The sequence below is a fragment of the Engystomops pustulosus genome, chromosome 1 (assembly GCF_040894005.1).
Source record: "Engystomops pustulosus chromosome 1, aEngPut4.maternal, whole genome shotgun sequence".
NCBI classification, from domain to species: domain Eukaryota; kingdom Metazoa; phylum Chordata; class Amphibia; order Anura; family Leptodactylidae; genus Engystomops; species Engystomops pustulosus.
Window position 1 is genome coordinate 81,565,169 of NC_092411.1, and position 16,482 is coordinate 81,581,650.

At 42.0% G+C, this 16,482-nt stretch overlaps 1 protein-coding gene across 6 annotated transcripts in view; it reads left to right on the plus strand.

The window, feature by feature from the left end:
- Positions 1 to 16,482, plus strand: part of CABIN1 (calcineurin binding protein 1) — a 96,941-nt gene extending 80,459 nt beyond the window's left edge. For 4 of the 6 annotated variants that reach the window (XM_072145241.1, XM_072145226.1, XM_072145263.1 and 1 more), the window contains exons 33-37: positions 7,173 to 7,247; positions 12,581 to 12,830; positions 12,950 to 13,108; positions 14,586 to 14,809; positions 15,794 to 16,482. In XM_072145241.1, coding sequence (XP_072001342.1) covers positions 7,173 to 7,247; positions 12,581 to 12,830; positions 12,950 to 13,108; positions 14,586 to 14,809; positions 15,794 to 15,937 — 852 coding nt within the window. In that variant the 3' untranslated portion in view covers positions 15,938 to 16,482. The remainder of the gene's footprint in view (positions 1 to 7,172; positions 7,248 to 12,580; positions 12,831 to 12,949; positions 13,109 to 14,585; positions 14,810 to 15,793) is intronic. The other 2 variants (XM_072145256.1, XM_072145249.1) reach the window with 2 other exon arrangements.

Genomic DNA, 16,482 nt, shown 5'->3' on the forward strand with positions numbered 1-16,482 from the left:
GGAACCACATGAGGAGGAATATTTTCTGATCATGAACTGATGTTCTGCTGCTGTATTATTCAGGGTGGCCGTGCTATGCCCTAGAAGTAAGTCATAGCATGAGATGGGGGATGAGTGATGTCAGCCCCCCTTGTGGTTAGATCTTTTCCCGCGGCAGCAGTAAGTAAACATGTCTCTTGGGTTAGGTTATAAGCAGGTTATGTCCGTATCCAGACAGTAAGTAATCTCAGGGGACCTGGTTTATGGCTCCTGGAAGCTAGGTAACCCGTGATACTTACCCACAAGCTTTCTCTTGTTTTCTAATCGTAACTACAGAAGACATTTCTTTTCTCTTTACTTATTTTCCACCGCAGGATTCGGGAGCCTTTCAGAATGAACCTTGTTATAATAATTGTCGTTATTTGTTGATAATTTTATGGAATGAAATCTGAGCATTGATTGTTTTCATAATTGAGGCCTTTACCCTCATGTTGCTATATATGACATACACAATGCACACACTGAGAAGAACATTGCCTTTACAATGTCCATAGTACATTACAGGTAGTCCCCTATTTAAGAACACCCAACTTATAGACGACCCCTAGTTACAAACGAACCTCTGGATATTGGTAATTTACTGTACTTTAGCCCCAGGCTACAATCCTCAGCTTGATATCAAAGCTGTCTGCAATTTAAGCTTTATTATTAATCCTGGTTCTTATGAGAACTCTATGAGAGCATTTTTTTAAATCCAAATGTCGCAGAGACCAAAATCTGGCTGGGGTTACAATTATAAAATATACAGTTCCGACTTAAAGGGCACCTACCACCCTGATTCTACCTATAAAGGTAGAAGGGGTGGTAGGTAGGATGGGACGTGAGGATAGCCCTTTTTTGGGCTATTCCTCACGTCCCAGGTGTCTTTTAGAAAACTTTATTGTAGCTATATGCTAATTTTGTTATGCGGCTACTGGGGCGTGGAGTAGCCGGACATGAGGCTACTAGTCGCGGCTACTCCACGCCCCAGTAGCCACGTTACTCCGCCTACCAGATAATCTTCGCACGCAGCTCCTGGTAGCTGCGCGCCCTCGTCCGGAACTACTGCGCATGCACAGTAGACGGGGGACTCGGACGAGGGCGCGCAGCTACCAGGAGCTGCGCGCCGAAGATTATCTGGTAGGCGGAGTAACGTGGCTACTGGGGCGTGGAGTAGCCGCGACTAGTAGCCTCATGTCCGGCTACTCCACGCCCCAGTAGCCGCATAAAAAAAATTAGCATATAGCTACAATAAAGTTTTCTAAAAGACACCCGGGACGTGAGGATTAGGGCCTATCCTCGCGTCCCATCCATCCACCTACCACCCCTTCTACCTTTATAGGTAGAATCGGGGTTGTAGGTTCCCTTTAAATACAAACTCAACTTTAGAACAAACCTACAGACCCTATCTTGTATGTAACTGCCTGTATAAACTCCACCCCCTTACTCATGTATTTGTAAGTATCATTTATCACTATGGGGGTCAACAGTTGTCACTTCCTCTCTGGACTGACAAATGAAGAAATGTTGTTATAGCAAGGTATCCGTTTTACCCAGATATATTGTATATGTATAGCATTAGATCACTAGGTGAACATTTGATGAATCTGTGAGAGTATATAAGGAAATTACCCAAACTTACATTAGCCTGATATGCGTGCAGGGGGATACTTGGGTAATAAATCTAAAAGACATAAATCTGGGAGGAATGTCCCATTTCATTCTGCCAATCTTATAATGATAGAATATTAGTGAATTGTCTTTTAGGTTGCTGTCACGCAGTGCGTTCTTGCACAGTTCTTGAACCATTCTTGGTGCATTTTTAAACACACTGAAATACGTTATTATACTCACAGCTGCTTACACTTCCAGAAATGAAGAAATAGAATCAAACCAGCCAAATGCAAACACACAAATCGCATGCTTTTTCAGTGCGTTTAAAAACGCATCAAGAACTGTCCAAGGAGGCACCGTGTGACCCCATCCTTAGGCACTTACATTCTCTTCCCATGAATTGTGTAAATACAAACTGCAGAATTCCTCCCATATCGTTGGTATTGTAAGCCGATGGCTCATTCATCCTTAGTTATGCAACTTCTCCCACTCATATTTATGTATTTTTAGTGATCCTGCAGAGGTAATTGTGGCTCCATGGTAAAACTCTGTGTATTATACTTGTCATTTGTTGTTCTGTTTACACTCGTTGGAGCCGCAGAAATTGAACTGTAGAAAATAACTTTTTTTTGTTTTCCTTCTACTGGAAAATACTGTTCTTGGTGATAACAGCTGAACTCTAAGCTGAACGCTATAAGATGCACTAAATATAATATATAGATGGTAGGTTGCGGTAGTGAATGTAAGGACATTTAGGATTGTGCTACAAGAACAGTAAGATGATCAGTAAAAACACTAGAAAAAAGAAAATTTGTCCAGCTCCTAAACGTGTATAAAAAGAATCCACTTTATTAGATAAAATTAATAGGATAAAAACATTAGTAGACATCCATGAGAGGAAACTTAGTCGTAGCCTGACGTAGCCTTGGCTACAACTAAGAACCTCTTGGTTCGGAACGCGTCAGTTTCCTCTCATGGACGTCTATTAATGTTTTTATCTTATTAATTTTTTCTAATAAAGTGGATTCTTTTTATACATGTTTAGGAGCTGGACAAACGTTCTTTTTTCTACAGTTGTTTCCGGTTACTGGTGCCCCAGCCCTGGTGTCCGTGCATCTACGCCTATACAACGATTATGGAGGTGAGCTCAACCGTAAAAAAAGCTTTTTTTCTTAAGATGATCAGTAAGTTTACTTCCAGGGGATAGAAATCTGTCCATGTCTTGTGATGGACATGCAGGTTCATGAGCCGTCATATCACAGAGAGTAATCAGAGACGTGTGATAGTAATGGCTCATGTACCTGTGTGACATCACATGACCATGGACACATTTCTGTCCGTTGGCCTTAAACATAGAAGCTTTCTAAAGAATAACAGCAAGCAGAGATCTAGAAAACTGTGAGGAATTGATACAGAAAGTATATTGGCAAATTGTATAACTTTTCATTTGCTGAAAGTGGTGGACATCCCCTTTAACCCCTCCAGTTCCACACCACGTAAATATACTGCAGCTTTTACTGTGACCGACTGCAGAAAGTACATAAATTTGTGGTATCAAATTAAACAGGATAGTGTGTATGGCAGTGGTGGCGAACCTATGGAACAGGTGCCAGAGGTGGCACTTGGAGCACTCTCTGTGGGCACCCAGGACATCACTCTATCACAGAGTTTCCAGACAGGACTCAAAACCTCCTCCTGCAGCCCCTGGCCTCCCAGGACATGCTGTGATCAGGGCTATCCCAGGCAGCTACACATCCTTAGCTGCCTGGGGCTACAGGAGGACCTCGGAGGTGCAGACAAGGCTGCGTTATTATTGTTGCTCCTGCTCTGGGCCCCGCAATTCTTCCTGTTCACGGGACCCTGGAAGGAAGCTACAATCATAATTTGAATTTCTCATTTTTTCGCAACAGTTTTGGTGTCCTCAGGACACTGATACAATTAAAAGCCTTGACAAAACACGTAGCAACATGTTACCACTTCAATTGCTATGTTGGCACTTTTCATTTAAATAAGTAGGTTTGGTTCTAGTTTTGGCACCCTATGTACAGGTTTTTATTGCCATGGTGTACTGCACCGTAATACAGGGAAAGATAGGACATGTCCCATCTTTTTCCTGTGTACAGAGCGGTATCTCTCCTTGCACCCATTGCCGTCTATGGGGGGGGAGGGGGGCGTACATATGGCCTCAAGCAGCCGAAGAGTGGATATCTCCAGTTCTTTTGAGCATCCATACACAGTCCATATATCATATGGAACGCTCCTGTTTAATATGACACCAGAATTCTGTTTCTAGGTGCAAGGGTTGAGGAGATCTAGGCATTTGAAGTGTGTGTCCCTTCAGACGGTCAGCAGAGGACAGAATATAGAAGCTGCAGGAAACACTTTTACTTTTCATTATTGCAGAAGTACATACACCCCCTGCATCTGTAGCTGAACCTGGGATAGAGTGATGGAATAATGCTGTACATATTTATAACATAGTTTGGTAAAAGTTACTACTCTTTAAAAACACTTTAATTGGAAAAATGACAAAAAAAATCTTACTTTTTTCACATTTGTAGTCAATTATTGGCAAGATTTAAATATGTAATTATTAAAACTATGGTAACAAGATAAAGTCTCACATGTCTTGAAAAAACCAAAGTTAAATTGGTTATGATATTTAAAGCATTTCCAGAGATATCGTCATTTATAGAAGTGCATAGCAGAACGTCAAAAATGGACCTGGTCTTTCTGGCACCAATGACCATCGGCACTGTGGGGGTTAAACGTGCCACTTGAATGTGCTGGGTGGTCAGGTGCTATCGGAGGTTGAGATGTGCTTCCCAACCATCAAATCCCACTACATAGTGTGTTCTTAGTGGCTTTTTTGGACCACTCGCTGCATCTTATGCATTTGTAAAGGTGTGAAAAGAGGGAATGTGATCTAGTACCTCATAATCCACACGGGCTGTGAGGTATCTGAGCCTGGACATTTCACTGGGCTGCACAGGTAGGGTTTATGGCAGCTCCATGGAGTCTGCATTAATCTAGGAGAGGCACATGCTGGGATAACATTGTTGAGTTTCAAGGTTTCTATTTTTCACTGTATCCTCCTTGCCTTATGATCTCCATTGAGGAATCTTCTTCCCCTAGGATCACTTAGTGCTATATGACATCTAGGCAGAGAACTAATGTAAAAAAACGTTATTGATGTTTTTCTCAAATGTTTCATGAACACTTCATGTATAACCCACCCCAGAAGTTCACTTCCTCTTCTCTAATTGCACAGATAATCTATGTAGATTTTTTTTTTAGGGTCTGTTGTTGGGGTCTGCTGTATATGAGGAGATGGCGCGCCTCTGTGTGGTTACTGTAGTTTGTTGGACATAATAGACGCTCATATTTTACATTGTTGCAACTTTTATGAGAATACAAAGATGTAGTCAGGACCTTCAAACCTGCAGAAAGGTTGGAATAATTAGCTGGTTCTTCAATATTGGATTGTGGTGGTCAGGACCCCCAGCAATTGGCACAGGAATAACAACGAAGAACAAAGCCGGAAGTCTAGCTATATGTATAGGGCCCTGCTCCAGGAGCAAACGCTGAGCTCCCGTCCATCCTCTGCACTGGGGTTTCTTGCACCTTCCCTTAAACTCTTCACAGCTTGCACCTCCAGCCCAGTCCGTGCTCTGAATGATAACTTGTAAACTTGTAAATGTATTATTTTAGAGGTGGAATGGAAGGATTGAACAAACACAAAAATGTATGGAGTCTCTAGAATTGTTATTTCTTGAAACATGCAAGTATTAAAGATAGTCAACTGGTTCTGTTTATTGTTTCACGTGTTTCGGGGGTCCAAGAAGCTGAGACATGTTTGGCAGGATGCTCCCCATGGAGAGCTAGACAACATAAGAACATGCTCTTTGCCTATGTGCTGAAAATAAATGGCAGTAAAATTCTAAAGGGAAACCCCAATCTCTCATTACTGACATCACCGGTGGCGTTTGTATAGGACGATCTGGTCTCAAGCTGGTATGAGCCAGGGTCTCTCTTCTACCGAAAGCATAGTACTTCATTATAAGTCATATGGTATCTATCCTTACAAGGCGGATCTGATGAAGCCAATGGGGGACATTTATGGGGTCTATTAGGCTGCATGCACATGACCTTATGCAAAAACAGTTTGCGGCGGGGTGGAGATCTAGGGAGAAGAGCGCTTCTTACCCCTCCCATCTCCAAAGAAAGAGCGGCAGCACAGCACAAACCGTCAGGAATAGGGCTATCTCTCTTGGGGCACAACCGCACAGCGACCAATAGACCTCAGTAGTGGCCGTGAGCTAGCTGCCATTTTTGTGGCTAGCTCATGGCCGCCATTTATGGTCGTGTGGCCTAAGGCTGATCTATTTGGGATCCATATATGAGATGAGATTGGGCTTCTCATAAAGCAAGTCATAGTCTCACATGCTTCTGTTTTATAACATTATTAATAGAGTTGTTTATTATTGGCGAAAGTCCTATTTATGTGTAGCCCCATGTATAGAAGCTGTATGTCTGCTGGTAAATATTGATTGTGTAGGTGACAGCAGTCATAGTAATGTCTGCAGCTGGTTATTTGGTTATTGATCATATATTAACTCTTCACAATCTTGTGCACTGATAACTGTGTACAGAAGACCGGAAGAAAAGTGAGTTATCTGAATATAGAGCGGCATATGTGAGAGAGAAAAAAAAATACATGCATGAAAAATATATCCATGCCAATTTTAAAACAAACTTACTGGACGGCCCCCGATTTCTGTTGCATGAAACCCAAAATCCGATTGTATGCGACACGATCCCCTTCTAAATACCTGTCCAAGCCGTGTAAAACCAAAAACGGAATATCCGATGAAAGTGCGGTCCACGGACCCTTAGTAAATAAGCCCCATGGCCTTTTCTGGTGAAGCCACACCCTCTTTTATAGAGGACACACCCATTTTCTGTAGACATGGAAAACTTTCCTATTATCTATCTATATATCTGGCTAACCATTTATCTATTTAGTTTTTTGTCTATTTATCTATATATCTTCTACCTACCTCCTATCTATTATCTATCCATCTATCAATTGATATTCTATAGGGCAGCACGGTGGCTGAGTGGGTAGCACTTCTGCCTTGCAGTGCTGGAGTCAACATCTGCAAAGAGTTTGTATGTTCTCTCAATGTTTGCGTGGGTTTCCTCCGGGTACTCTGGTTTCCTACAACACTCCAAAATCATACTGGTAGGTTGTTTAGGATTGTGACCCCCATGGGGGCCCCGCTTGGTTTTAGGAAACGTAAATGCCCGACCCTGGTTTTAGAAAACGTAAATGTTAACAGCAATGAAATTGGGCAAATCTCTTTGAAACGCTTTATGCGTTGTATTGCGTTTCAAAATGCAATGTAAACGCCACGTGTGACCGCAGCCTCAGTAGATCTGATGCTGCTAATATGAAGGAGTAACCAGCTCATAACGGGAGGCTAAAAGAGAAAATAACAACATCGTGGACAAAAATGAATCATTCTTTTATCTTTCAGGTGGATGAAGGCGCTGCTCTAGAACAAGCTATTAAATTCTGCCAACTTCACATGGGAGCTTCTGCCCAGAAGCAGGTGAGTGAGTCAGACTGGGATTGGCATGCCGGTAGGTGTACGTGTAAAAATTCAGTTGCACCTGTGTGCATGAAACTGCAGGATTTGGTGCCTCTACCTGCTGTAGAGTCAGGGGCGTATATATGCTGTACGTATATGCAGTATTGGTCAGTGGTGTAGCCCTGAAATAATTGCTAATTTTAGCTTTATACTACATGGCACTGATTGTACCACCGCTAAAGATGCTATCTTGCACATTTTGTAGAACTTTTTTCACTAGTGTCACATATTTTTAATAATTTAATCAAGCTCTTAAACCACTACCTTCAAGGTCATAGATGACAGGTTCCCTTTAAGAAATGACAAAATACTGCTTTTACACTAAACTACCAGCACCCTCAGGTCGGTTATGCAATATAATTTGTATAATTTCATTTATTTATGTTAAAAATCTCAGTTTTCTGAAAAGCTGAAAAGAGTCACTTTTGCCTGAGAGGAGTCAATTTTTAAAGGCTGGAGGTGGAGCATCATTTCAAACATCCGTATTGGGCACTGTAGCATCTAGAACCATGCTTATATGTGTCATATACAAATAATCATGATAGTGGTTCTGTGATTAGGGGCAGTTGAAGGTATCGTTTGTAATGGGAGCTGTAGATGAAGATCCAAATTTTAAAGTGTTTGTGAGCAAAACCATTCTAGTTGCCCATGGCAACCAATCAGAGCTCAGCTTTCATTTTCCCACGGCTATTTATAAAATAAAAGCTGAGCTCTGAGTTTCCATGGGCAATTATAGGGCAGATTTATCAAGTGTCTGAAAGTCAAAATATTTTTTAGTTGCCCATGTCAACCAATCACAGCTCAGCTTTCATTTTAGCTATTTTAGCAGTGCTCATGAATATTTTAAAGGAGAGCTGTGATTGGTTGCCATGGGCAACTAGAAATATTCTGACTTTCAGACCGCTTGATAAATCTGCCCCTACGTGTTGAATTACTTTATATCTGTTTCAAGATATGGACATCTGAATAATGCTCCCCTCCAGCCACTAAAAATTACTCATCTCTGGCAAAAAGTGACTCTTTTCATGTCATTTGAATATGATTTTTAAGGCAGTTTTTTATAGGTAAATGGGGGAGTTTTCACATAAATAGGGAATGCTAGAAAAGACACCTGATGGTGCTGGTTGTCCAGTTGCATCCCTTTAATCTGCCTAAAAAGGTGCTGGAAGTGGTTAATCTCTGCTTGCTGGTTCATTTTAATTTTACATTAACAAACATTATTATTGTTAGACTCCCAAAACATAAATGAACCAAAGCATGTAATTTAAGATCTCGTCCTTAGCAATAAAAATTACCCCCCCCCCCACACACACACACGTCTGTACCACCATGTCCTGGCATGGGCAGAGCAGAAGATCCACTCCTGTTGTTGTAGATGCATCAATAGGCAGGTCTGCAGGGTAAAAACAGATGTTGTTACTGATCCAATACAGGTGGTGCCCTACTTACGAACACCCTACTTACAGACGACCCCAAGTTACAAACGGACCTCTGGATATTAGTAATTTACTGTACTTTAGCCCTAGGCTACAATAAACAGCTGTAACAGTTATCACAGGTGTCTGTAATGAAGCTTTATTGTTGATCCTGGTTCTTATGACAATCCAACATTTTTAAAATCCAATTGTCACAGAGACCCAAAATTTTGGCTGGGGTTAGAACTAAAAAATATACAGTTCCGACTTACATACAAACTCAACTTAAAAAAAAAAACCTACAGAATCTTGTACGTAACCCGGGGACTGCCTGTACTGTAAAGTAATCCAATAATTCGAAATAGAGATTTCTCACCATAAATCTGATGAAGTCTCTTTGCCATTGAGTGGTTGATCTTCTGACAAAACGCACATGAATTATCACCAAAGAAATACTGGACAGAATCCATATATTTTCCAGTTTCTGGTAAAAAATCTAAATACATGAATGCAGATTGTGTTGTTTAGTAAACAACACAAGGAGTAACAGAAAATATGATACAAAACGCAGGGATTTACAAAGAGCAGGGTATATTTTTGCATGCAATTTTTCTACTGTACAATTTTCAAATTGTACACATCAGATCCCTTGAGGAGATAGTAGGACTATTTAAGGGACCTGGTAATAGAATCTTTAATAACAAATTAATATGACAAAATTTAAAGGGAGTTCATGAATTCACAAGTAAAACCAGCGTATATTTCTGAACCAGGGCATGGCTATCCAGGACAGCTACAGTATGCCTCATTACCATAAAACTAAAGCGGGTTACTTAATATGCGCTGACGCTAGATGTACCAGCGTATGAGGTAATCCCTGCCCCCCCCCCCTGATGTGCCACATTTATCAAGAGGCTTCGACCAGCAACTGTGTCAGGGGAGCAGCTCTATGCCAGGCTTTTGCGCCATTGCCTCCACCGCTAGGCACCACCCCTTCATACCTATGTGCACCTATTGCAGAGCTTGTACATCAGTGTAGGGGTACCTCAGATATTCAGAGCTAAGATATAGTTTATTTCCATAATGAATTCATTTTGAGTTGGAAAGATAAGACAGTCTTCCAGATCAGATACCTTCCAGCTAGCACTGCACAGATACAAGCTTATAGAAAAGATCCCTATGTGATTCTGCCAGCAGTGTCAGTGTTTCTCGGGATAACTATCATGGGAATTGCATTTTTCTGACCCATGTGTACTGAAGAATAAGCACACATCTCTCTTTAGTGATTCTTCCAGATATGATTGTGGAGGTTAGAAGCCACGTCTTGGAGTCCTAGGTGGTAGACACCAATGACAATGGCTTGTGACAGGGATGCAGGAGAGGATGCCCTGTGCTAAGCAGAAGAGCCTCCTGTCACTGTAGGGAGAAACCTCCTCCTCATACAGGAAATGCTCTAGTGAGCGGCTGGATGTGGCTTGTGGGTAGATATGAGAGCACCATTTGTGTAGCTTCTTATAGATTTACCATTTCCTGTCCTGAGATGGCAGCAGAACTACCCGATAACTAAGCAGATCCTGCCAACCTGCTCCCCCGATGCTACTCGGCATGTAGTATGTCATCTAACATGGTTGAGCGTTCACATTTGCATTATCTTTGTAAAGTATAGCTTGCCAAGTAGCGAATGAGCACACCCATGCCAGCATTGTGCACTGGCTTTATAAAAGACTTACGGCTTAGGAACTTGGCAGGGCTTTTGCACTGTCAGAGATATTCTCCTTTTAAAGCCAAGCTACTGTATGCCTCTATGTAGTGGTAAACAAATACAGCCGGCTGCACGTTTACCTTCTAATACCATAGAAAATGTATGTATGAAAGATTGAGGGGCCGTATGTACAGCATGTATAAGCATGCATTACACTAGAGTCTTTATTTTAGCTGCTTCACTGTTTATGTGTCGTATACGGCATCACTTTATGTTAAACATCAGTATGTGGATGCTTTAAGGGGATATTTTTGTGTTAAGCAGACTCCCAATAGGTCAGAGACTTAAAAGAAACCATATTCACTCCAGATCCCCTGCTGCTCCTTTGCCAATGTTTGTCAGGTTCTGATGGCATCTGCTTCATGCTCGTGGCCAGCTCCATAGCCAGTTATGTGCCACAGCAGTGACCCACTTTAGCCAATTGATGACTGAGCGTCAAGATTGGCCCTAAAAGGGGAGACCATTAGAGCCAGCCAGTCTGTTTCTTGGAGAGCTGGTTTAGACCAGCAGAGACAATTTTTCATTTTTTTGGGCTGCCTAGTTACACAGCAGTGTGATTTTAGAGGATGTATCACTACAGAACTGGAACCTATAGGAACATGACAAAGCTACGTGACAACTGCTTTTATATGCCATTTTTATAGTGTCACACCCCTCCTCCCACTGGCGCTCCGCTACCTATATCCATTAAGAGGCTTCGGCCCCTTAGTAAATACAGGCGCAAACTTCATCAGTTCGGACCTGCAGACCAGATATCTACTGGGTTTTTTGCTGTAGTCTTCCCTGGAAAACCTATAGCAAATCTGCTGGACCGGGCGTTCATGCCCCTGCCTGCCTGTACCACTCCCTGACACGCCCAAAGTGGCGTGCAGGTCAGGGTAACAGCAAAACTGTCTGGGAGGGGGAGAATAGTGTACCTCCTCCACCAGAAGACTGGTATAGAAGGCACAATGAATCTTCCCCATGGTTCTTTTGGTGTCTTAGTAAAAATGAGAATTGCTGCTTTAAGATTGCAACAGACATGTGGTCCTAAGAGCTACAAAACACGAGATACAGGGAGAAAAAGGCCAGAATTGGATTTCCACCTATGTCTTTAGCTGCCTGCATCTCTGGTTCTGTAGTATTAGAACTGAAAATTGGGTCATCTGAAGTGACACTTCCCCAGCAGTCTCTAAACTTGACTCCTCTCTGCTCCTTTTCTTGTGACTTTGGAGGAGATTTGACTTTTTATAGATAAATGGAGGAGATTTCACTTAAAAGAGGGAATTTTAGAAAGGACATTTCTTACCCTTCATAGTGCTGCTAGTTTAAGATCAGGTAAATTCTGCTGACAGTTTTCCTTTAAGTGATACTTTGCATGTATAATATATAGTGCACTCCATCCCTATAGTGTTCAGGTTGGCGTCTCAGTCATGGCCTCTGGGGACACTTCTTTTCTCCTCCACCTGCTTTCTTTGTTAGGCTCCAGTACATTGTATTATGTGAATGCAGCCATGGATGAGATGTGCCAAGGAAGTTGCTGCTTACACACTTCCATTTCTCGGAGAACTGTTATCCCTGTTGCCATGGCGTCCTCGGTCTACGACTGAAACACTCTCTCCTTACCCCAGTGTTGGGAACCTGCCTTGACACCACTCAGGGATATAACGAAGAGGGAAAAGCTTTTCTCTATTTTTTTTCTCCTTTTTTTCTCCTTCCAATGATGCCCAGATAGCTGACATTGTGCCATCTGGGAACAGCCAGTGCTCTGGAGACAGTGGGAGAGTGAGTCACATCAGAAGTGGGGCAGATGTGAGCCGTCAGCCTGCTATCTATATACAGGAATGCATGTGAAAGGCCCAGATAGAGGCAGGTTTGTGGATACACGTTCTTGTTATCTTGTGATGCCCAGGTAATAGTGTATCATCATGAGATCCATAATGTGCTGTGTGGCACCATAATAAGGAAACCTTTATATTGTCATAATGCGAGTCAGGAATTGAATGCAACCCTTTTCTGTGTATTTAACACTTTTTAACTGTTTTCAGGATGAACGTAACAAATTTTTTGTCTCTTTTTGGCAAGTCCCCATTTGCCACAAGTTGTAATATATTATTGTATTTATTTCTGCTACATAGCAACCTTCGGACACTCCCAGCACCCCAAAGTGTATAAAGGACCCTCGTGAGATTGCTTTCCCTTTGCCCGCAGTCTCGGTGCAGCTCACCCCTCTCAATCTGGCCACATTTGGCCCAGAGCAAGTGTTGAGGTTATCTGACCTCAAAGTCAAGCCAGCGCCAACCACTTCATCGTCATCATCATCGCCACCAGAGACCGGTCGGGGGTCTGGATCTAGGGTGTGCTCCACCATGTCACAAGTCGGTCGTGGTGAGTTTCTATCTCTGTTTTTGGCCAATGTAAATGCTTAAATGTTTCTGTTGTATTGTGGCTTACATTTTTTTAAGCCTAATTCTATCTCATCTTATCCATCTTGTGTATGTTTCCAGCAGAAGAACAGCAGCACGTAGACGTCCCATCATTTCCTGATCAGGCAACACGTTTGTGCCAACCAGCTAAAGCTTCATCAGTTGTCACCACATCAGACTCCTCACAATGGCAGACCGAAGCGGTGACTAGCTTTGCCAGTTCTAGTCACTTTGAGACAGGTAATCTGAATAGAACTTTAACAGGGTTTCCAGGATTAGATTAACAAGGCTTCTTTTTTCCCCAAAATTGCACAACACCTGTCCACATGTTGTGTATGACATTGTAGCTCAGTTCAATTCACTTCAGTACCACACAAAACCCAGGGACACGTCAGTTCTCAGTGTCACTTTTGCCAGTGATATATGATATGAAGTGCTTTGCAGTGGCCTCATATAGATGCTATAGACATTAATGGTCCGGATCTGACTCGTATAGAGTTTATAGAGCGTTTTCTAGATGTGCTCAGTGCAGGGAACTCGCCACACGCTGCTGGCAGAGAGCCAGGTAATGTTAACCCCTTCCTGATGCACGCTGTAATATTACAGCACGCGTCGGGTGCATGGAGAGGGCTCACAGGCTCCATGGCCGCTTAGTCTTTGCCGCATATAAATATAAATAAACAGTAAAAATCAAAAACAAATTAGATATTGCCGCGTCCGAAAATGCCGAATCTATCAAAATATAATAACGATTTTTCACTGCCTTTAACCCTGTAACTGAAAATAGTGCCCTAAGTCGAAAATAGCACTTTTTTGCCATTTTAAAAATTCTATAAAAAGTGATCAAAAGGTCAGACAATTCTAAAATGGTAGCATTGAAAACTTCATCAAAAGTCTCAAAAAATGACACCACCCACAGCTCTGTATACCAATGTATGAAAAAGTTATTAGCGCCAGCAGTACAAAATAAAAAAAAAATTTGTACAGGAGGTTTTAATTTTTGTAAATGTATGAAAACCTTATAAAACCTATATAAATGTGTTATCCCTGTGATCGCACCGACCCAAAGAATAAAGTAGACTTGTAATTTGGGGCGCACAGTGAAAGCTGTAAAATCCAAGCCCACAAGAATACTGTGCAGGTGCATTTTTTCACCATTTTCACTGCATTTGTAAATTTTCCCCGCTTCCCAGTACACGGCATGGAATATTAAATACCGTCACTATGAAGTGCAATTTGTTACGTGGAAAACAAGCCGTCATAGAGCTCTGTACATGTAAAAATAAAAAGAAGTTTTGAAGGAGTGAAAAATGGAAATTAAAAAACAAAAATGGGCCAGGTCGTTAAGGGGTTAAAGAAACAATCAAAAAGCAGAGGAGTCATTCAGATGCACCACAAAGGCATTTATGAAATCGACATGCCAGAGGCTACTGGAACCTGTCATAATGTGAAAACTACCTACCTGATGACAGATTCCCTCTTAAGCCTTGTGAACAATTGCAGGATTTTTTTTCTTTTAAAATTTTGTCCTTTATTATGTATTGTAAGTAGCAGCTCCCAGGTAGTACTGTAAGCTGATAATGTTAGAATCACAGATAGATATAAAGTAACAGAACACACAAGACTGTCTTACTTGCTGGTTGTTTTGTTGCCATCCTGAGTTTCGCTGCTCTTTTCACCTTTCTTCTTTAGTCATCTTCACTTGTCTTTGTTTTAGCTTGCAGCTCTAGACCTCCTCCTCCTCCTCCAGAGCCAAGTGTCCAGCCCAGCAAAATAGATGGCGCAAGAAACAAGTCGAGGGTCCCCCCACATGTGCCAAAACTCTTTATTCCCTCTTCAAGTGTTTCCAAATTCCCTCCAGAGATCACCGTAACACCTCCAACTCCAACCCTTCTTTCTCCTAAAGGCAGCATCTCAGAAGAAACCAAACAGAAATTGAAGGTAAGGAAAAGTAAGGGCATCACTCATTGTGAGCCAAAACTACACAGAGATACTGGAAAGATTTGCACCCTGCATGGCATTTGGCTCAGTAGTTGATGCTGGAAAATCTGAAGTAATAACAGATGTTTTTCAGACACTGCGCTTATTTGCTGGATATACTACCTGGACATCAGTAGTAACTAGATCAGGACATAGGCTTATCCACATCCTCCACTTTCTATCTCCACTCTAGCTGCTGCCTCGACATTGCATTGTAAACCAACTTCATTGCAGCCATGAAAATTGCCCATTTATTGCTGAGCTGCTGGGGAGATCTGTCCAGGCAGCAGCAATAGAGCAGATGTGTCACATGTCCAGTGCTACATGAAATAGAAGTTATCCACTGTAAGGCTACATTCACACTACATCAGCGCACTGCAGAGGAAGAGGGGGTAAACGCTGCTCGCCCCCGCCCCTCTCCATAGAGATTCATGGCGTATGGCACTGTAATACGGGGAAAGATAGGACATGTATGAGCAAGTACATGTGCTGCTCCGTGCGCCCATTGCCAGCCTATGGGGGACGTATATACTGCAAACATATATATATGTCCACAAACGGTCGTGCAAAGGTCGTGTGAATGTAGCCTAACTCAGAATTAAATGTTACTGATGTATCAGGACGCTGACATGTTATAAAGCAGAGGAGCTATGAATGTGCTCAGTAAGAACAGCTCAATGCTCTAACTTCACGTTCTAATCTTCTCTCTCCACATGGCTACTGAGAGAAAGGGGAAAGAGTATCTGTAGAATTCAGGTGGGTAGGCTCCAACTCTCTCCTGTGGCCACAAGACGGCCATGAAAATACCATAACAAATGTATTTAATGATTATATAATTATGGATAATGGTTACATAAAGGTATCCAGATTTCTGAGATTAGGTTCAGCATAAAGGCAGCAAGCAATGCACCTAGTTTCTTCAGCTCGTTTCTCTTCTTCCTACAGTCTGTCATCCTGTCTTCTCAGTCTGCTGCCAATGTCAAGAAGGAGACTCTGTGCCAGCCAGCCCTTGAGATCTTAGACATCTCCAGCCAAGAGTCATCCCTGGAAAGTGACACGGATGAGGATGATGATTACATGGACATATGAAGATTCTGCAGCGGTTCCTTCTCACCATCTGCCAACTAAAAAGTCTGCATCTGATTCCCACCGGATTGTGCTTGCATGTTACAGCTCCCGGCATGCGGATCGCTTATGCTGCCAATAGCCAAACCATTGTATTACATATGCCAGTTTAATACACACACCCATGTGACTGTGGGATGGGGAGCGGAGCGAGAAAACTTTACATAAAACCCAATAGGTCATGTAGCAGATACAGTTCAGCACTCTGAGGTCTCCAGCTGTTTGTGGATTCATATCTGTATCTGAGTGTTTTGCAGCTCTGCCTTTGGTGCTGAAAATGGGACTTTTGTATTGGTGGGGTTGCTGGAGCTCACAGGCTTTGCCTTCTTTCAAGGTCCATCTTTTTTTTTTTTTTTTTTTTTGATACAGAATGTGATGTTTGTAAAATAAAAGTGTATATGAAGAGAAATTTGAGATAAATGACAGGATTGCAAATGAGAACATAAATGTTGCACATTTTTTTGTAAAAAAAGAGAGAAAATAAAATGAAAACAATTCTATAATTTTCA